This window comes from Porites lutea, chromosome 9 (assembly GCF_958299795.1).
Source record: "Porites lutea chromosome 9, jaPorLute2.1, whole genome shotgun sequence".
Taxonomy (NCBI): domain Eukaryota; kingdom Metazoa; phylum Cnidaria; class Anthozoa; order Scleractinia; family Poritidae; genus Porites; species Porites lutea.
Genome location: NC_133209.1, coordinates 31880114 through 31902908, shown reverse-complemented (window position 1 = coordinate 31902908; position 22795 = coordinate 31880114). Strand labels below are relative to the sequence as shown.

The following is a 22795-nucleotide window of genomic DNA, read 5'->3' as shown; positions in this document are numbered from 1 at the left end:
TATATTAAGAAATAGCTGTAATACTTAGTTTTATTTTCAATCCATAAAGGACTGTAGTCGCTATGTTTGCTCTCTCCGGTTGCATAGACTTCTTCCGAATACCCCATATAATCGCATTCGGTTCGGCCTCTAAAATGATTTTCAAATTAATGCTCTAATTAAGGAATGCGTCCTCCCAGGCTAATCCGTTTCAATTAATCCATCGACTGATTCTTATATAACCAGCTACCGTTGAGCAAATTTAGAAGCCTTCGCGAGATCAGTCTGATAAAATGTCGTCTTCATAGTTCAGGATAATTCCCCGCCTTCTGGCCTCGATCTGCATTTTGCTGCATTTCACTGTATACGTGTTGCACAGGTCGTTTTGCCATCTCCGCCCTCAATTTGCAAATAGCAGGTTAAGAGTAACGAGGCGCTGACGAGGCGGGTAGAGTGGAAAGGTTATAGCAGTCATAAATATTAAATTAAACGAAGCTATGAAGATTATATTAAAGTAAACTAAATAAATTCTGCGGACGGATGAGAATTACAAAAAAACCACAACAACGACTCGACAACAACAAAAAAGCTAGAGTTACAAAAATAGTCTTACAGAAATTTCCCTAAGAACCATTAATTATTAGTGCATTAAGACGTGTTTGCAGATTTTGCTATTTTTTGTAGCAGAATGGGCACTTTAACATAATCATCCTCTGTTCCATTATCGCGAGCAATAAGTGTTTTTTAAAAACTCGTGCAGTTATTAAATCAGTAATTAATTGCTGTAAATAACATGATTCTATTACATGGAGAATAGGCTTACCTATACTGCAATTCTTTCCCGTGTATCCAGGAACACAGCTACAATTAAAATCATTCACAGCATCTGTGCAACTGCCTCCATTTTCGCATGGTCCATCAGCACAATCATCGATATCTTGAAGGAAATTTAAAATTCGGAAAATATATATTTTGAAATATATTAAGAAGCAGCTCTACTACTAAGTTTTATTATCCATCCATTAAAGACTGTAGTCGCTATGGTTGCCCTCTCCGGTTTCATTGATTTCTTCCAAATACCCCATATAATCACATTCGGTTTGGCCTCTAAAATGATTTTCAAATTAATGCTCTAAGGAATACGTCCTTTCAGGCTACTCCGTTTTAATTAATCCACCGACTGATTCTTAAATAACCAGCTCTAGCGTTGACCAAATTTAGAAGGCTGTTGCGGCGGATCAGTCTGATAAAATGTCATCATCATAGTTGAGGATAATTCCCCGCCTTCTGACCTCGATCTGCATTTTGCTGCATTTCATACTCATGCAGAACGTGGCTTACCAATACTGCAATTCTTTCCCGTGTATCCAGTAACACAGCTACAATTAAAATCATTCACAGCATCTGTGCAACTTCCTCCATTTTCGCATGGTCCACCTGCACATTCGTCGATATCTTAAGCGGAATTTAAAAAAAAATAATATACTTTGACATCGTATAAAGATTCAGGATGCCACTTGATTCGGGTTGGGTCACTAAACTGCTCCATAACCTTTTTTTTTTTCACGCTTGTTCACAGGCTTGTTATAACGCCGGCGAGAAAGTCACGACTTCACATGAAAAGTCTGAAAAGTGGAAAGATTTGTACCGGCATAACAAGGACGCATCGAATCCTCGGTCGCTTCGATTCAAAGGCCGGGATACTGAGCACAGCCAATAAAGCTATGGCTTCTTAAACAAAAAACACCAAAGTTATAATTAAGACCGTAAGTTTAGAGTGATCATGAATGTTGTTGCAACTGATAATACAGGGCTTTTTTCTTTAGCAAGAGCCTCTCTTGGCTTTAGCTTTAAACGTTTGTTCAGATTTTATCTCTAAAAAGCAATGTAAACTGACGACAATGGATAGTCAACATACGAATATAATAGATCTAAAGGAGTAAGGTGACTATTCTATAACATGGAGAACTGGCTTTACCAATACTACAATTCTTTCCCGCGTATCCAGGAACACAGCTACAATTAAAATCATTCACAGCATCTGTGCAACTGCCCCCATTTTCGCATGGTCCATCAGCACAATCGTCGATATCTTGAGCGAAATTTAAAATTCGGAAAATATTTTGAAATATATTGCGAAATGGCTGTAATACTAAGTTTTATTATCCACCCATAAAAGACTGTATTCGCTTTGTTTGCCCTTTCTGGTTGCATTGACTTCTTCCGCGCGAATACCTCATATAATCACATTCGGTTCGGCCTCTAAAATGATTTTCAAATTAAAATGAAATTAAGGCTACTCCGTTTCAATTAATCCACCGACTGATTCGTAAATAAACAGCTAGTGTTGCCAAATTTAAGGCCTGTTTACATGGAGTGGGGGACCCCGGTCTAGTGGGGTTGGTTTCTTTTGTTTTCACGCTCTGGGGGACACAAAACAAAAGAAACTTACCCCACTAGACCGGGATCCCCCACTCAATGTAAACAGGGTCTAAGAAGGCTTTTGCGAGATCAGTCTGATAAAATGTTGTCATCATAGTTCAGGATAATTCCCCCCCTTCTGGCCTCGATCTACGTTACATTTTGCTGCATTTCATACTCATGCAGTAATTAAATCAGTAATTAATTGCTGTCAATAAAATGATTCTATCACATGGAGAACGTGCTTACCAATACTGCAATTCTTCCCCGTGTATCCAGGAACACAGCTACAATTAAAATCATTCATAGCATCTGTGCAACTTCCTCCATTTTTGCATGGTCCATCAGCACATTCGTCGATATCTTAAGCGGAATGTAAAATACATAATATACTTTGAAATTGGATTAAGATTCAGGATGCCACTTGATACGGGTTGGGACACTAAACTGCTCCATAACCTTTTTTTTTTACTCATGTTCACAGACTTGTTATAACGCCGGCGAGAAAATCACGACTTCACATGAAAAGTGGAAAGATTCGTAGCATAACAAGGATACATCCAATCCTCTATCGCTTTGATTCGAAGGCCGGGATACTGAGCACAGTCAATAAAGCTATGGCTTCTTAAACAAAAAACACTAAAGTTAAGACCGTAAGTTGAGAGTGATGATGAATGTTCTTGCAACTGATAACACAGGGCTTTTTCCTTTAGCAAGAGCTTCTCTTGGCTTTAGCGTTAAACGTTTGTTCAGATTTTATCTCTAAAAAGCAATGTGTAAACTGACGACAATGGATAGCCAGCGCATGAATATAATAGATCTAAAGGATTGAGGTGACAATTCTATAACATGGAGAATTGGCTTACCAATACTGCAATTCTTTCCCGTGTATCCAGGAACACAGCTACAACTAAAATCATTCACAGCATCTGTGCAACTTCCTCCATTTTTGCACGGTCCATCAGCACAATCGTCGATATCTTGACAGGAATTTAAAATTCGGAAAATATTTTTAAATATATTAAGAAATAGCTGTAATACTAAGTTTTATTATCCATAAAAGACTGTTAGCAGTCGCTTTGGTTGCTCTCTCCGGATGCATTGACTTCTTCCGAATACCCCATATAATCACATTTGGTTCGGTCTCTAACTGAATAATTGTTAAATTAAATTTTGCTCTAAGGAATGTGTCCTCCCAGGCTACTACGTTTCAATTAACCTGCGATCAGGCGATTTTTTTTTCTTTTTTTGCTGATCGCAGGTTACGTTTCAATTAATCCACCAACTAATTCTTAAATAACCAGCGAGCGTTGACCAAATTTAGAAGGCTTTTGCGAGATCAGTCTGATAAATGTCGTCATCATAGTTAGGATAATTCCCCGCATTCTGGCCTCGATCTGCATTTTGCTGCATTTCAATGTATACATATATGTACTTTATTTTTACACACATCCTTTTGATATCTTCGCCCTCAAATAGCAAGTTGAGAGCTAGACGAGGCGGGCAGGGTGGAAAGTTTATAGCCGTAATGAGAGAAGCTATGAAGATTATATTAAAGAACTAAATAAATTTTGTGGACGGATGGGAATTCCAAAAAAATAAAACAAACAAACAAACAAAAAACAAGCTAGAGTTACAAAAATAGTATTACAGGAAGTCGTGGCTGCAGATTTTACAATTTTTTGTAGCAGATGGGCACTTCAACTTAATCATCCACTTATTCCATTATCGAGAGCCATAAGTCATGAAAATGTTTTTTAAAAGCTCATGTAGTTATTAAATCAATAATTAATTACTGTAAATAATGTAATTCTATTTCATGGAGAAATGGCTTACCAATACTGCAATTCTTTCCCGTGTATCCAGGAACACAGCTACAATTAAAATCATTCACAGCATCTGTGCAACTTCCTCCATTTTTGCATGGTCCATCAGCACAATCGTCGATATCTTGAAGGAAATTTAAAATGTGGAAAATATTTTGAAATATATTAAGAAATAGCTGTAATACTAAGTTTTATTATTAATCCATAAAAGATTGTAGTCACTTTGTTTTCCCTTTTCGGATGCATTGACTTCTTCCGAATACCCCATATAATCACATTCAGTTCGGTCTCTAAAATGATTTTCAAATTAATGCTCTATAGCTAAGGAATGCGTCCTCCCAGGCTACTCCGTTTCAATTAATCTACCGACTGATTCTTGAATAACCAGCCAGCGTTGACCAAATTTAGAAGGGTTTTGCGAGATCAGTCTGATAAAATGTTGTCATGGTCAAATAGTTAGGATGATTCTCCGCCTTCTGGCCTCGATCTGCATTTTGCTGCATTTCATATTCATGCAGTTATTAGATCAGTAATTAATTGCTGTAAATAACATGATTACATGGAGAATTGGCTTACCAACACTGCAATTCTTTCCCGTGTATCCAGGAACACAGCTACAATTAAAATCATTCACAGCATCTGTGCAGCTTCCTCCATTTTCGCACGGTCCATCGGCACAGTCGTCGATATCTTAAGCAGAATTTAAAATACGGAAGTTTTTTCTACTTTGTTTGTCAGAACGTGAGAAACGTGTTAGGGTGAGAAAACCACGACTTACATGAAAAAAAAGGGTTACATTGAAACTTGGCTTACCAATGCTGCAATTTTTTCCAGTGTATCCAGGAACACAGCTACAGTTATAATCATTCACAGCGTCTATGCAATTTCCTCCATTTTCGCACGGTCCATCAGCACATTCGTCAATATCTTAAATGGAATTCAGTGCGGATAATAGCAATAAAGTTTTTCAGAAACTTAATAATAAAATTCATCGATCACGTTCCCATGCAGACACAGTGATTGATCGTTCTAACCCTTTAAACTCGGCCTTAAAAGTGATCAGCATCAAATTTCTCATTGTAATATCAATGCTTTGTAAAATATAGTGGTCATGAGATTTCCGGACATGATCACACAAGATCAATAGACCTTTTTACCGATACGGCGGCCTTAGTCAATTTATTAGATTTAAGGAGTATTATGGGATGCCCAGGGGGCACTGGCTGTCGCTCAGCATTTACGCTCGCTTTTCTGGCAAAAAGAGAACTTCACTGTATATTTCTCGAGAAAAAGGCGATCATTATTAAATCCAAAAACGGCAAAACGATCTTTTTTTTTCCCATTGCAGTCTTTTTCTAGGAAAACTAAAAGAAAAATTGTCCCGAAAAGCGCGCGTTAAAACTGATTGAGCAAATCGGATCGTGCTCATGCCTCCTGTGCTTCCCATAATAGCCCTTAAATCTACTTAATTCAAAATGGCTGCCGTATCGGTAAAAAGGTCTATTTGCTTGATATTTTATCAACTTCTCACTCGGTGCTTCTGTATGAAATGAATAAGGGTAACAAATGAGAATTTAAATTTTGATCTTAGGGCTTTAAGGGTTAATTGCTCCTTCCGCTGGATTAAGGGGCGACTAAGCTATGTTTATACTACATCGCGGATAGCTTTTTGCGCAGGCACGAAAACCATACGATATAATTGGACGATAGGGCTATTGTTAAAACACAAGAACTGTGATTTCAGCGCGATTTCTGTAATCGGAGCGTGGCTGTGTACGCAACGCCGATTTCTAATTAAAGTGGAGAGTCACATATGGGATAGATGTTCATACCATTCCGCATAGCATTTGGTGTTGGTACGAAAAGTTATCCGACCAGTATGTGAAAGCTTTAGAATCTGAGCCTACGCCTTTGAGCACAGAACAGTACTGAGAATGGCGGCCTATATTCATCAGTGTTAAACTATTAAAAAGTTTTAACTGCTGTAAATTTCGTTACAATGCTTATAATTTATAGCAAACGGCTTTACTTTCCCTTCCTGGAATCTGGTTTCTGGGATATAGTTGCTCGTGGAATCCGGAATCCTATGATTTGGAATCCGGAATACAGCTTAAGGAATCCGGAATCCCACAAACGACTGGAATCCAGAATGCAAGTTCCACTGACGAAGATTTGGAATCCAGTACCTGTAATCAAGAATCCAAGACTGTCTTGGATTCACGTAAAACACGGGGAGCTTTTAATAAATATCATACATTCTGTACAATATACTATTAAATAAAATGGGCGGAAATGGCTTACCAATACTGCAATTCTTCCCCTTGAAGCCAGGAATACAGCTACAGTTATAATCATTCACAGCATCTGTGCAATTTCCTCCATTTTTGCATTGTCCATCCGCACAATCGTCGATATCTTAAGCGGGAAATTTGAAGTGAGGCCGAAGATATGTCAACGATATTTATATTTATTATATGGAGGAGAGTGTTTTACTGGGAACTAAACCACTCGTAGATTCCATACGCCACTTCATCCGGGACCCGAGTGGCGTATTTTCCGTATGTCACCTTTGTGAGTGTCGTATCGTTCAATGACGTCACGATTCCCGCCTTTTGCTTTTGTTGAATTGGTTTCTCCATATAATAAAAAGAACATTACACGTTGGCTCGAAGATATGAATTTTATGTTCTCGTGGCAAGAACGATATCTCACGAGTGAGCGAAGCGAACGAGTGAGATATTGTTCTTGCCACTCGAACATAAAATTCATATCTTCTCGCCACCGTGTAATATCCTCTATATATTATTTTACCTTTTACACACTATCTATCTTCCTGGCCATTGGCTAAGAACCTACAGTTAATTTTGCCGGAAAATCAACGCAGCCCACAGATTAGTTTGATGATTATCTGCCAAACAGATAACTAACTAAACTGTAAGTTCCTCGCGCTATGCATGATTTTCGAAAACCAATATGGTCAATATGTCAAATTGGTTCCGTCCGACGGTGTGATATTTGTCGCGACTAATTTCAAAACAATGTAAAATAAAACAATTATTTGATTCGGTGCTTGTGACTTCCGGAATAATCAAGGTCTTCGTAAGTGTTACCAGCCTCGACCTTTGGCTCGGCTGATCTTGATAACATTAGCGCAATGTCTAGTCCTCTCCTAAGACTACAACATCGAAGTTGAATTTTATTTTTAAAAGGATTTTTTCTCTTAGGTTCAGTTCTTGGGCACTTTTCGATACGCAGCTAATAAATTCTATTTGAAATTATGTTTTTCTGATTATTCAAGATTTGTGCTCTAAGTTAACTACACAGAGGGTGTCACTAATGTATCGTTTTAACTTTGAAAATTCGCACGGTCGCTAAGAGCTAGAAACGTAGCACCGATAGTTCAGTTGGAATTAATGATGACATTGAAGAAGCAGTAATCAATCGTCACAGGACTATGCACTGAAAATTCTGACGACTTTTCAAAGTTGGTCGGCAAAAGTCCATCTCGCAAATATCCATAACGGTTTTCTAAAAATCCATAATTTTCTGCTTTTCACAACATAATGATTCAACAAAAAGAAACACACGCATGCGCACTCTGCTTTTGTCGCCAATTCGATCCTCGGATAAGTCACCGAAGTAAAGTGACCGAGTGGGATTGGGAAAACGCCGTACAGGGACTAGACAGGTATGTACATAAGTCCTTTAAATAACAAGTTACGATCTGTCGATGATCCTTCTTTTTCTTTGTAAAACAGGAAAGTAGACACGCGCCCAGGAGAAATGACACAGCCCTAAATACTAAATCATGTTATGCAATGATGTGAATACTAGCTACGCGCGCTGTGATTGGTCGTTGCCCATGGCCATGATCTATCAGAGTACAGATACATGGAGACGTCACGGAAAACTTGTTTCCTCTGTTTTGTTCAAAATGGCGGGCGGTTTTGAAGATAATTGTGAGACTATTTCAGGTTAAAGTTAGTGAAAGCCTCGAAGAACGTTTAGCAGGAGCTTTTTACAAAGACGAAAAATGAAGGAACGGATACAAAAAGAGCTCTTGATTACTTGAGAATGCCTAAACTACAGAAATATTCACAACAGCAACCATCGTGTGTCATCGCTACGAGATACTCGTAAAAAAAACATCAGTGACACACTCGCCTGCGGCTCAGGTGCCAGTTCTTTGTTTTTATCATATTTTAACGTCATCTGTGATCTATTACAGCACAGAAGCACAGCAATTTGTTAAATAGAGTGGTTTTCGTTTGAGTGTCGTAAAACCAAAACCAAAGTAATTACTCTGGCCAATCACATAGGACACAGACAATACATTGAACCAATCAAAACTCGAAGTAATTACATGTGGCTGACGCAAAGCGCGGGAAAATGCATGCGAGCGCGTCACAATTGGCGTTGGTTTTACTTCTGATTGGACGAAAAGGTGGCGCGAATCTTTTAAGCCAATCGCATCGTGTAGAAAGTGCAAAACCAATTACTTTTCGACACTCAAATGAAAACCGCTCTATTACACAAAATATTTAGTATACAAGCAAAAGATGATTACCAAGGAAAGCATACCTATTGAGCAGTTCTTCCCAGTGTATCCTGAAACGCAGCTGCAGTTGTAACCAAGTTCACCAGTCGTGCAATTTGCTCCATTTTCACAGGGTGCATTGGCACAATAATCTATACAGAGAAGGAAATTTATGCGAAACAAAACAAAAATTAAAATATTGCAATTGATATTATTGAATGCATCCGATGCAAAACACGTTCCCAGAAATTTTCTTCTTTGGATAATGATGCTTTTGGTGAAAAGATGAATTGAGTCGGACTATCTACAAGCACATTACTAGATTTTTATTTTGCGAGTTGTTTAAAGCACAATTAGAGAGCTTAATTAAGCAACAACGACGGCCGCCGCGACGGTTACGAAAACGTCACATAAAAAGTCAATTCGCACTACATCAAACTTTATGACTCTTAATCCATCTCGTCAAATTTTGGCCAATTTTGTCGAAGTTGAATTCCTAACGACTGCATCACACTGTCAGGAAAAGAAAAAGAAGTTGTTGTCTTGTGTTCACGTCCTCGACAAAACGTGAAATTATATTAGGCATTTGTTCACGTCGTAGTCGTGCATCGATCGACGGCTAAGAAATGTACAAAAAGGCGTGATGCACGTGCAAAGTTGTTGTTTTGCTACTAAAAACCATCGAAGTTTTTGCCGTTCTCGTTGCCGTCGTCGTGGTCGTTGTTTAAGCTCCCTAATTTTCCCAAATTATAAACCACGTCTTGTTCGATGCATATATTTTAGTCTGTTCATCATTTTAAAGGTGACTCGACCTAGTATTTTTGTAGGCTGCATACTAATTTAGACATCTTAATCGTAAACAGCTTGCAAATACGTGATTCCTGAAACGGAAATCTGTCGGAAACATGTAAAAAAGTGTTCCGGTTCCGTTGTAAACGCAGCGCAGCGACAGAAACATGAGAAACCGTAATGTATCCGCTAACGGAAACACGCGTTTGCCGCTGTGTTTCCTCAACGGAGTCACGTGTTTCCGCCATGTTTAAGTTTACGGATACTTGATTTTTCGTCCTGTGAATTGGCTTTCATGCTAGTCCGTTTTAACACATGGATTACGTTGAGAATGAACTATTAATATTAAGATATTAATTCTTTTTGCGATTTTTTATTACGCTCTTTCAGCTCGTGCTAATAAAATTTTTCAAAAGCGAACTGTTTTCGTGTTTACCGAAAGTTGATCACGTGATCAACTGATGCAAAAGGCCTATTGTTTCTTTCCCTAATACTGCTCCACTGGATAGAGATTTATCCGATGGATACTGAGCTCTATCCAGCCTTTGAGCAACTGGGCCTAGACTTTCTCCAAGCAAATTTGCTACTTCTTACTAGATACTTCCGAAACGTTTTCACGCCTCATTGATTTCAAGAAATTCTCCTATATAATCCCAACTCCAGATCAAAAAGACAGTTAACGGCAATTTTCAATCACAAACAAATGACAAGTTACTAAAAGCCCAGGAATTTTACAATTTGGTCAAGACGCGCATGAAATTATTCCCTCATTTCACTCGGGTACGTTACCACTTGTACCTGGAGGACTGCAATGTATACTGGCATCTTTTGCTTGTGAAGACGCGCAAGCCGGTCTATTAGAGGAACCCGATAGGCAAGCCGATAAACTTGGTTCGGAGCCTTTACAGTTATAAAATCTGCTGCTTGTTGATGTTCCAGAACCAAATTCAGATTCTGACTTTGCATCTAATTCTTCTCCCATGTTCAGCACGCGACAAACAACTTTAGCATCATTTATATCCCACTTAACGCAAATAGACTGCCACTGTGAGCCATTGTACAATTCCAAACGACCAGTGTAAGAATTGGGACCATTGACAATTCGAACTGGACTCGGAAGGAAAGAATGTTTGGTACAGAAGTGAAAACACTTTTACTAAATTAAAGTAAGTAAAAAACGTTTGTAAACTGCCTAAAATAAATGTGTTATATAAATGTGTTGGATCCCGCGGGAAGGTGTTTGGTATTTCAAAAGCTGGTTGATGTGTAACATTTGGTGCAGATTCGGAGTATACGATTGTTGGCCATTGTTGGGGGAGTGCAAGATACAACTTCGTTACCTCTACGCCACGCGACTGTCAATTTATTAAGACCGTTTTCCCTAGAACTTCCGCTAGCGTACCCTGTATAAAGTTGATCGCACCCTATGAAACACGAATTCGAAGACACTTTTCTGATCAGAGGAATGGCTGCTGTTTTGTCGGTGAAAATCCTACGTAAACGCATTCATCGCATGTAAAGAACAGATTCCTGACTAGGCCGATACGGTATAAACACATCTTCGGAGACCCAGGGGCAACTAGTCGGGTCGATAAAATGTTCGTGGTGAAAAGCTTACAGTAAACTTTTCACCACGAACATTCTACCGACCCGACTAGCTGCCCCTAGCTGGGCCTCCAAGGATGGTATAGACTTCATCTGCGAGCAAAACGTATTTTTTGTTTGTTACCTCTTTTTTCGCTTTCAAAAATGAACTTAACATCGAAGGAGGTAAGCATGTTTTAGCTGTATTTTTAAATTATGAACTATTTTGAATGAATAATAGAGCGATTAATGAATTCGACCTTCGTAGGATATGAAGAATTAAGCAGATCTCAGAGGGTGTTATCCACCTAGGCCTTCAGCGACGGTGGATAACACCCTCCTCGAACTGCTTAATTCTTCATATCCTACTCAGCCCTAATTATATTTTGTTTATTTGCCACGTGTCATCCATATAGAACTGATAAGATGAAAGCTAGAGATCCGCGAGCTTGAGAGTTACTCAGGTTGACGAAAATTAACAAAAAGACAGACTATTAAAACGTACAAGCTAAGAGAGCGACATTCAGTAACAGTTTCAAAAGAGTTTCAGTTTTTCTTACTGGAGCCTGACTCTTTTCAGATCGAATTGAAAGTTGAAAATGCTGTTTTTTTAATGGAAGGGAAAACCCGAGTACCGGCAGTAATCCACATAATTATGGTATGGTGTTGGCGCTGGGACCCGAATCCGAATCCAGGCCACATTAAATAACATCACATTCACAGAGTATTGCATGTCTTCTATTCTTTCCAGCAAACTTGGACACAAAGTCAGGATTTCCCAATTTGATGACAACTGTGGCGTGAAACGCGATCTACCGAACACTAAAAAACAACCCTTCTAAGCTTCCATCATTCCACAATGTCTCTGTAAAATTTTATCTAAATTGCCTCTAAAACGGCCGAGATATATAATGAATTATTCACCGAATTGAGGTGAATAATTGTTTTAGTATATACTAAAACAGTGAGATAATTGAACACAAAATGATAATTTTTAACTCATTTACTGTTGCCAACGATTACAATTTTGGCGCGCGATGACCGAACGGCCGAGGTCGTCGCTTTTTCTTAGCGGCAAATAAAACTTTTGAAGGCGTTTGTTTAGCTCTTGCGGGGAAGTTTCTTCAAAAGGAGTTGTGAATTCTGTTTGTATTTAAAATCATTCTGTAAAAAAGGTTATTAAATTTAGTTTTAAGCTTATTTATGAACAAGTCAACTAAATAAAGTAACGCAAGACTTAAGCTTAATTTGCAGTTCAAAACAAAAAACTTTTTCACCGGTTTTATCGATAGCTATTCAAGTCGAAAAGACAAAGCTTTACCTGTTAAAACTTGCAAACCGAACTTCGTCACCTTCTTCATGTATTTCGGAAATAGCTTGCTTAATTAGTTGTGAAATTTCTTAGTTTGTTACGGCAGCAAACCGGGAAAGCATTAATTTGCTTGCAACCTACGCGAGTTTGGCGTCGCTCGCTCGGAGGAACTGGAGGTGTTTCGAGAATGGTTGTCGGAAAAAGTGCACGCGACAATCCCGAAAGGCATTGTGGGTGGTTTTGAGTTCACTATTCTTCAAAGAAATTTGAAAAAAATAGCAGGAGAGGCCATGGACTTGTGTTTGAAAGTGCTAAAGGAAAGCAACAAAACTAAGTTCGACAGCTACAGTGTCAGGAACAGTGTATTGATCATATCCCATATTACCTTTCGGGATTGTCTCGTGCACATTTTTCTCAGCTCATACAACCTTTCTCGAAATAGCTGTATACTAAAAGCGTTTATAAAGATGTAGCACAAGCAAAATTTTGCCCTATGAATTTATTCAAAGAGAGCTCTCCTCCGCGGCCTTGATAAAATGAACTTGACAGTGGTTACGCAGCCCCTTGTTTTGTCGTTAACACTTTCAAATAATGCATCCTCACGAAATTTTCTAGCCTCCTACGTACGCAGACACCCAGGAACGGGTGACAAACCACTAAGAGTCGGCTATGAAATTTGAAACGAACTATAGAAAAAATAGACCTACCATTGGTTGCCTTTGTTTGAACAGCGACAAATATGAATACCCACAGCAAATAAGCAACTTTGAATGTCAGCATGCTTTGTCTTGTCCTCCCGGCAAAGAAATTTAAACTACAAGCAAATAGAGATGTTGTTATTTAGGAAGACTTGATCGATCTAACATAGACCTTAGCTATATATCGAGCGGGCAATCCCAAAGGCTGAAACCGTCTTTTAATTACTTTGTGTAAAAGGTACCGGTAAACTTGCAAGTTAAGTTAACATTGAACTGGAGAAAAAAAATTAATAAAATGAATAATAAAATTTAAAAAAAAAAAACGTTGTTTCGAGCTTGTTCTTTTAAAGAAAAAGAAAATATAAAAAGGAAAAAAAACTCTGAGAAAAACTCGCTTGACCTCAAAGATATATTGCACCTTAACCGTAACGAGTCCGTCGATTAGTCCCTCATTTTTCTTAGGGATAGACTAGAGGGAGCGAATACTCAAGCGCGCGTCTCGCTTCTCATCGTGCGTGACAATTTTCACGAAGTTTGAACAGAACGCTAGTATCTTTTAGAAGTGATGTGTTTTGTAACCATTAAGACTGATTTGCGATGTCATTTAGTGGTTCAAACTCACGCCAAAGTCGGTCCACGTACGACTATTGAGGTTTGAAGGTATCGGAGGCGCAGGACTCCCGGCTTATGAACGCGAGCCAGTAACTGTAATAACAGTAACCATAATCTTCAGACATGAGAAGCCTCAGTAACTTACATGTGCATACACTACTTTTTAAAATTTATCCTCGACTTTTCAAGCAAACTAATGTGCGCAAAAGGAGTAAAATCGGAAAACGTAAGCGTGCATGCAAAGTTATACTCTTTCGGAAAATTTGACATCAAATTGCTTTCGAGAAAACTTCATAAACTCATTTATAACTATTTTCTTTTCACCCGGCGCTATCATGCAATCTTCATTTCTTTGTCGGCGGAAAAAGGTTGAAAAAATGTATGCATGCGTACGTGACAAATGTCTTCATTTGCTTTCGAGAGAAATTAGTACACTGGATCAACGTAAACTCAGTTCAGCCATTATGCAATCTTTGCAATCCTCTTTTACGCAGTTGTACCTTAGCCTCAATCATTTTTTTTAAGTTTGTAAAGTTAACCAGGATTAGGGAGACTTGAGTCATAAAATGGGTATTTAGGTTCACGACTACTTTTAAACTAGTTTAGCATCCTTGGTCTTGTCCCTCTTGTCGGACTTGTCTACAGATGAAAACGTTTTAACATGGGCTTATTTATCAGGGTGAAGTTAGCTTAAAATGCAGCTCCCTTGAAAATCGTTCGCCAAAGATTGTAACATAAAACTGACCCATATGCATCTAGTGCGTACATCTGCATTTAAGTTCACAAACCTTTTCCTGACGTGGGAAGTATGCACCTCTACCTAGCGATTTCTGCGTCGCCGTTACTTTAGGATATATGTGACTTTTAGAGGCAACAATTTAAGGTCATATGTAATATTACCCATTCAATCAATACTTATCAAACGGGTCCATTGAATAAGAGTTTTCTGAGTTGAATACACTCTAATTAATGGTGTTCATGCATGCAAATTGTTAACACTTATACTACGTTTAGCAGAAAAACACTTTACAATTCATTATTGTTGAAAGATCGATCATTTGAGCTTTGTTCTATTTTTTGGGATACCGAGCCTCTGCGGAGGTGTTTTAATTGCAAGGCGAGGTTTTTAAGATTCCAGGGTTTCAGCCAGGGTCTATTCTAAGTCTTTTTATAGCGAATCTCAAGGGAACCTCGAGCTGTTTGTGATTATATTCGTCTTGGGATTGTCGTTTTGAAGGCCAATACCAAACGTCCATCTTTTCATGACACGAACCAAATTGTACATGGTACACGGTACACGTAATTTAAATTAGGCCGACTCAACATATTTAAGTAAAGTTCGTCTTCTAGCCGAGACAAAGAACAAGTGAAGCGTCGAGCCGATCAGAAAACAAAATATGGAATAACTGCATGTTTATCTTTTGGCTTTTTTGGGCAGAAAACTCAAAATTGAAAATTTCGCTCAAACAAAGGGCAGAACAGTTATCATAATGTTATTCTTGGAGTGCCGTGAATTTTATACTAAGAAAAAGTAACGATAAAATTATTTTTAAAGCAGTAGTTGCTTTTCGTTTTCTTGCGCAAAATCAAGCCATTATTATGTACGGTCAATCATGCAATGAGGATTTTGGAAAAAAAAAAGGTTTTGAGCAGATGAAACTTTAAAATCTCCATAAGCCTAATATGTTGCATGAATTTTTTTAAATTACAATTTTAGCTTAAAACTCCGTATTTAGGTGTGGTTACACTCAAGCCATTTTGCCCTAATAGCCAAATGGGTCTTTCCCACCCACGGACTGAGAAACAACTTTTTGTGTGTGACCGTCCACGAATTTAACAATCTGAAATTGTATCGTAGATACGTAAAAAATGACAAAAAAATTCCCCATGACGGCATTGACGGCTCTCGAGGTGTTATATGGGATGAAATAAAAACCGAAAGGGGCTCAACCAATCACGAGAAAGTGAAATGTACCAAGTTACTTCAAGTGCTATGTATTCATCTCGGCGCCAAATGAAAATCCTACGTACAGCTGGGCTTAAAGTTCAACATCCCAAGAGGTTTTCGAACGCTACTGTGAACGCTTTTACGTTGAAACGACCTTGAGCCTTGAGTCGTTATTGCTAAGCATAAATAATGTGGAGGTTTCATTTAAAAGGTATATATGATCGAAAACGTTTTACGTTTTAATCAGCCTTTAATCATTATATTGACAAGGACGTTTACTGCGAAAACGGGTTTCTAAGAGTTTTTCTTCACCTGAGGCAACTTATAACCGTGTGATCAAAACCCAGAGCGAGCCTAACCCTAAGCTATTTCCCCAAGGGGAGCTCTGGAGAAAAGGTCTAGTCAAGTATAACCGCACCTTTTGATAACCATTTCCTACAAAACTATTAGCATGAACTCTGATTCCGCGTGTAAGCAAAACTTCGTGTACAACTCTTCGCGACTAGTAAGATTAATTTTTTCAGGATTTTTTTCCCCTAGATTTAAAACTGAAGTGACAAATACTTAACCATGATCTGACTTAATGTAGGAGTGAAAGGGTTAACAAAACCCAACAGACCTAGGCTCAGTGTCGATCCAGTCTTGGATGTCTGGCGCGATGCGCTGGCCGTATTCCCCACCTAACATGACCTAACTTGTGGTGGTGAGTACGGCGAAGAGAAATAAGACTTAGCTTTTGAAAGTTTTTGTGTGAAATATCACTGCACTTTAATGACTTTCTATTAAAGTTAACCACTATCCCAGTAGGAAGTGCACCTACGAGAAAAGTTCGTTTATTCCAAAAACAAATGTGTGGACGTGCCTGAAAATTCAACTCGTCATTATGTTACATATAGTTTACGTACAACTCACGGATAGACCCTTATGGAATACGCAAATGACTTTTAATTCAGAGTATGGCCATGGGGGTAAATATTGAAATTCTAGTCATATTAGCATCTTTCTTTCATTTATGCACTTCTTGCATTGAAATTCGATCCTTTCCTATCGTCCACAAGTGCAGTCGGCAGGTGTAATTTGTGGTGATAATCATTTTAATTGGAATGCAGTCTATTTACTACTGATTCCCAATTCTGTTGCCGATTGTTAATCGCTACTTTAATTGCTGATAAGCCCTCACAAAACAGAAATAATAGCATTCCTCCTCCTAAACGCCCTCGACTGACTATAAAGCAGCAAAAATATATATTACGCAGAAACCCTCTTGGAAAATTCAGGCCAAGCCTACCGATCAGTACTACCTTTTTGTTATTATCCCGTTCCTCCCCTCTCACGGGAAAGTTTAACAAGAGAATACATTAAATGTGTTCTTTCCATCACCATGAATATAAAAAATTAATCAAATAACAAGTTTAGTAGGTTCAAACATTGCCCATTGTTCTTTTGAACCAGTTAGTTCTAACAACTAATTGCCAGTTAATTGATTTATGTGGAGAGAAACTCTGCTGCCTTCGCCTCCAGACATGCTCGGTAGCCTTCACGATGATAAGCCGAAAACAAGGAAGGTGTGAAAAACTGATTCGCATTGCTGTGACCTGGGAAGGAGCCACAACACCACTGTGATGCTGAGCGGCAGGTTGAACCATGGCAGCACTCACAGCAACAAAAAGTTAAACGGTCAACTTCTTCTGCCTTTAGCGTAGGCCCGGTACCCCACTGACCAGCTTCAAGATCAACATCAATGTCACGCAACGCTGTTTTCCATGAAACGCGTTCTTTAGTTCGCACTCCCTTGCTAGGATGCCGAGGAGCGAGTAATAGAATTTGCCCTACTCCAACCATCCTTTCGATGCCGTTATCATGGTCTGATGAGTAGTAACTGACTTTAAACCTGATGATAGAAATTAGACCGGCGTCAAACGTACATCTAATTGACAGGGCATAAAATTTCTCATTTATAACTGGAAATTTCACGAGCCTGATATAGCTAAAAAGTTCAGAGAAATTTTCTTTGAAAACACTCGACAAACATTTACAAAGAATGTATCTGGTCATTAACGTTTTTGCCATCCAGCAACTTCGCAGTATTTGATTGCCTATATTTTCTTAGTATTGCTTGCAAAGAGCTGGAAATTGCACAAACTGCTGAAATTAACCAGCTCTTTCAACTTTTAGGCGACGTTTTCTATAGGTTAACCTGTTTGCTAATTACCAAAAAGGTAAACAATGAAGTCAGCAGGGATTCACTCAACTACACTGAAGGAACCAGTTGAGCTGGGTTTTACAGACAGCTTAGTTTATGAAAGCGAATGTACTTACGTGTAGCTTCTTGGCTGCTCGCCTTGTTTCTTGTCCACAAAGTTTGCCCGGATATCTTCCATAACGTCACGGCCGTCTAAAGCAGTGAAAGAGCATTGAAGCTTTTTTCTGGCCAGTTCTAACGAGTGAAGTAACTCAACACCATAATTTTTGTCTGATTTGCATTCTGTTCCGTTGGCGATAACGATTTTTTCTAATCGTAGCTTGAGCAGAGGTAACAAGCCGAGATTTTCAGTGTGACCGCCATCACTGATGCGCATGACTGGAGGGGGTGATGGGCCTACGTTGATGATCCCCGTCATGTCTCGTATAAAGCGTACGTAGGGTATATTAATTAAAAACCACCTGATAGAAGAGAATGAAAAAGAATACAACGATTAATAAGTTAGGCTTTCATTAGCCTGAGAAAACAGACGACATTTCGCGACACCGCAACAGTTTCCCTGCAAAATGACGTCAAGAAACGAGCGTAGAACCCAAACTGATGACGCGTCACTCCAGATCTGGGCAGTGACATGTCCTCAGTATGGAATTTTTGGGCTCGTTATAATTTTCACTTGTCATTTTGAGGGGACATCATTTGTTGGCGTCTCGAAATGTTGTCTGTTTTCTTAGGCTAGGCTTTCATTGATTTGTTACTTAATTTTGGTGAAAAATGGTGAAAATAAGCCCCTCTGTATATAGTAGAGGTTCAAGGAACACTGGATTCATTTGCTCGCAGGTGTGGGCTCCTCAAGTTGTTAATCATATCCTTGACATCGACAGAATTTAGCGGCGCGCAACAAAATTCATTCTGTCTTTGCCGTATCGGTCTGAAGTTAGTTACGAGCAGAGGCTTTTGACAATTGGGCTACTACCATTATGTTATTGGCACAAGTTTTTAGATTTGGTGTCCTTATTCAAATGTTTAGCTTGTCTATCGGATCCTTTTATTTCAGTCATCAATTCCACTAGACCCAGGCGTACTGTCTCCTCCAAGGGTACGCTGTTGAATACGATTAAGGCCAACACCGTCTCCTTTGAGAACAGTTTTTACCGTAGAGCCCCAAGAATCTGGAATACTTTACCAGGCCACCTCCGGAACACTGGCGGTTCAGTAGTTATTACTTGTATCTCACTTAGTCTGTTTATGATGTCGACACCCCCCAGACCTTTGAGAGTGTGTGTATTAAGTGCCCACTAGTTGGCCATTGAACAGCTTGCTCGATCGTATGTGCTGTTGATTTTTTATCGATGTCCTCCCCAATTCTGTTTTTGCATTTCTGTTTCTTTTTTTGTCGTTTCTAAAGTATTGTAATTCTTGTTAGTTGCATTACTAATTGTCTTTTTTTTGCTGGACCTCGTAGTGGAGCTTGCTCTGTGAGTGATCCAGGCCCCTTGGCGAAGTTTATAATTAAATAATTTATGGTGTCTACTCCTACTGCTTATGGTATTCTTGGTTTAGTAAGATAATGAAAAAAGAACACCAGAACCTTCAAAACTGATATATGACATACACTGTACCTTGTAAGCTTTTCTGGTGGCCCTGGTTTTTCTTTTCCAGTGGGAATCATCGCAATAAACGATAACGTAAAGATTATTCCCAAGTAAAAGAAAACTGCTATGGTCATCCATTTCTCGTCTCCATCGACAAAGTATAGGATGGGGAATACGATCAAGGGAAGCGCACGTAAGGTCTCCATTAAAAGTGGTAAAATCTGAAAAAAATAAGGAGTAGATCTGATAAAAATTTAATTGCCATCTGTGGACATTGACTAAAACTCCCAGGTTAGACAGCAACCAATAATATCCATTTTTCAAGGGTACCTATTTCGTTTTAGTTTTGCTGATCCCAATTTGCGCAGAGAGGTCCCTCTCACCCCATGAAAAAAGAATTGTGCACTACTGCAGCCCGAAGATAACCTTTAGGCCCTAACAGTATAGCATTTCCTAACAAGTTCTGTGCAACAAATACTCCGCATGCTCCAAAAAGCATTTTGTTTTTTTAATTTTAACAGAAACCGTTAACAAGAAGTAGTACACTTATTGTAAATTGAAGTTAGTTGGAAATCTCTGCCAGAGGTAATCTATCTTACTTTGTAGAGCATATTTTTTCTTCCTTCTGTTTGAAGATCTGACAAAATAGATGTCCCCATGGCGGTCCCTACAATTATCATCAAATCTGTGCCCAAATGTTTCACTTGACTGGTGTCTCCCACCACCAGCCTCAAGTGAGGTGACAGGGAAGCTGCTGACAAAGCCATTGCCTCAGACAGTCTTATATCGTCAGGCTCTAGTTTGTCCATGAAGGTGTCCTCTTCGTACGGGCTGTCCAGCCGTTGTATTTCTCGTGGAGTGAGTGTGAGCAGCTCGTACGATTCTTCATCGTCTGGTGTCCTTTTCCAGTTATTCACAGTTGTGTTGCAGATGTAATACGGAGATATATTTTCAAAGTCTGCCAAGTTTAAGATCTTTCGTTCCTTTGATATAAACCTGGGGTAAGTGAGAATCAAGTCGTGCCATCCAATCCCAGAGCAACCAGTCTCACCCACACTCTGAGGTGTATAGAATGCCTTTTGCAGACGCCACCTGACGTATAGCAAACATATACATTAATTTACAGTCTATAATCATTTATTTCTAGAGCCGTTACCAGAAAGGAAACACATATAATATTATAAATATCCACACCTGCTCTGGCTCTGTCGATGATGAGTTTTACTAGTCGAACTGTTGGTTATTAGTATTTACCAAATCAGTGAATACAAATTTTCGCTCGTTTTGATTGGCTCCCGTATACGTAACTCGGAATATCCTTGGCTATTCACTGTTTTGCGTCCCGAGCCAAGATGGCGCCTCATTTAGAGACGTTTCCGGGAGACCAAATTTTATCGATAAATCAAGTAGTCGTAGAAAAAAAATACCTAGAAAGCGACGAACTTTGTTTTGTCAGTGTTTATTGGTAGGTAGAAAATTGTTTTCATGCTGAATTATTTGCAACAAAATCATAAACATGCACATGAAAATTTCCCGCAACGTTTGTAAATTGTAAACAAAGTTCCGACTATGTCATGATCACATTTAAAATTTACAAAAAGTAATTTTTTTCTATTTTATCCAAATGATTTGGTAAATGCTAAAACAACCACCCCCCGCAGGGTCGGTGAACAGTGCTAGATTTATACCTCGACGCTTTGCGTCGCGGTTTATACCACCACTCTTCACCTCCCCTTCGGAGTATAGTTGTATATGATAGCTAGGAAATTTGCCCGATTAATTTGACCTCTGTTATGCCAGCAATGCCTATGGTTTTTTTTTGGCCAGTGTAGTACACGCGTCCCTTCTGATCGGGGGGGGGGGGGGGGGGGGGTTGGGGGGTGGAGGGAGGGGAGTTCCAGGATGAAATTATTTATTTACCGTCGGGGAGAGTGGTCCACTGCTATAATTTTAAGTTGATGACATCCCCTGGAATTATTTTTAGTACGCAGTGCATTATTTTTCAGTTTCATGAAAAAGAAAGACCCGTACCTTCAAACGTCAATAGATCACAAGAACATCGATTCTTGGAGGAAACGAAAAAAAAAAAAAAACTCTCCCCTTCGGAAAATGTCATGTCATGTAAAAAGATATTTGCCCTATTTAAATTATACACTTTCTCCTCTCCATTCAGAGCCTTTTCCTTACGTTTTCAGAGCTTTTCAGATGAACCCATACGCGGATCTCACCACCCCGACGTCTCCTTTCATTGATATTACGTGCTAACCTACCGGTTAAAAACGTTCATCAGTCTCTGCTGAATTGCCCCAAGAAAAGGTAGTATCCAAAGCAGTATACCAGAAACCCAGATAAGGACATGAAAGGTGAAGTCAGAATACTCCAAACCGCCAAAGAGATGCTTGTAGACACGGAAGTGAATGACAAACGCGTAGGCAAACAGCACCATAACTATTTCAGCTCGTCGGCGGAACGCTGGAAAACCAAGCCAAACAATAGCAGCGAGGATAAGCACCAGCAATTGTATCAATGTAGGTGCGTTCTCTAGAATAGCGTGAATTGCCCAAGGAAAGACACAAAGAGCAAGAATAACCAGCGCTGAAGTTGAGATGAGCCTAAAAATATATGCCCACGGAATAATGCTCCCAACTATGAAACTAAAAACGCTCGTCACCAAAAGGCTGGCGAACAGAACGTTTCTTTGGTAAACAAGGTCCGGAACGTTGTGTTTATGTTTATGCGCATGCGAAGTGGCTCGTAACAGATCTCCAACTAAGAAATCGACCAAGTATGCAAGAGGACATGCATAGGTCATCCAGATAAGAGCCGGTAGAATCACGGACACGAGTGCTATTATCGTAGTAACTAGCACTGTATCGATCAAACCTGTAACAAGGCTTTGCCAATTACAGAAATAGCCAGTTCTCTCTCTCATTTGATTAAAGAATTCCTGATGCCATTTTGGGTTGTCCTTTTGCCCATTCCGATATTTCCAATCCAGGTAGGCTGTACCTGTGAAACCGCCCCCTGACACGCAGCTCATGTTTTCAATTTTCACTTTGAGTTGCAGTAATCTGCGCAGGACTCCGGAACAGAAAGCCGCTGACCTGATACCGCCGCCAGAAAACGCCAAACCAATTCTCGACATGGTTGTCAAAAATTGCTGTCAAAAAAAGTAAAAGAATAAATCACGAGAGAGCTTAATAAAAATCAACAAATAAATTGAAGGAAAGAAGGAAGGGGTTTTGTGTGAGATAGGTAAAAAAGCGAATGGCTTCATGCATGGATAAACTAAAA

General features: G+C 39.2%; 2 protein-coding genes across 2 annotated transcripts in view; both read right to left on the bottom strand.

Annotated features, from left to right (window-relative positions):
- Positions 1-10534, bottom strand: part of LOC140949195 (uncharacterized) — a 28223-nt gene extending 17689 nt beyond the window's left edge. Inside the window, exons 1-11 of the mRNA XM_073398423.1 lie at positions 10351-10534; positions 8808-8915; positions 6528-6641; positions 5040-5153; positions 4803-4916; positions 4237-4350; positions 3267-3380; positions 2650-2763; positions 1958-2071; positions 1321-1434; positions 803-916 (exon numbers count right to left, since the gene is read on the bottom strand). Of these exons, the coding sequence (XP_073254524.1) occupies positions 803-916; positions 1321-1434; positions 1958-2071; positions 2650-2763; positions 3267-3380; positions 4237-4350; positions 4803-4916; positions 5040-5153; positions 6528-6641; positions 8808-8915; positions 10351-10534 (1318 nt within the window). The remainder of the gene's footprint in view (positions 1-802; positions 917-1320; positions 1435-1957; positions 2072-2649; positions 2764-3266; positions 3381-4236; positions 4351-4802; positions 4917-5039; positions 5154-6527; positions 6642-8807; positions 8916-10350) is intronic.
- Positions 10535-16755: 6221 nt separating this feature from the next.
- On the bottom strand, positions 16756-22652 carry LOC140948007 (uncharacterized). Its single transcript, XM_073397234.1, has 5 exons — positions 21772-22652; positions 20101-20593; positions 19529-19722; positions 18026-18370; positions 16756-17597 (listed from the first exon to the last, which is right to left on the bottom strand). The coding sequence occupies exons 1-5, from the start codon at positions 22644-22646 to the stop codon at positions 17192-17194; spliced, it is 2313 nt and encodes a 770-aa protein (XP_073253335.1). The 5' UTR covers positions 22647-22652; the 3' UTR covers positions 16756-17191.
- Positions 22653-22795: the final 143 nt, after the last annotated feature.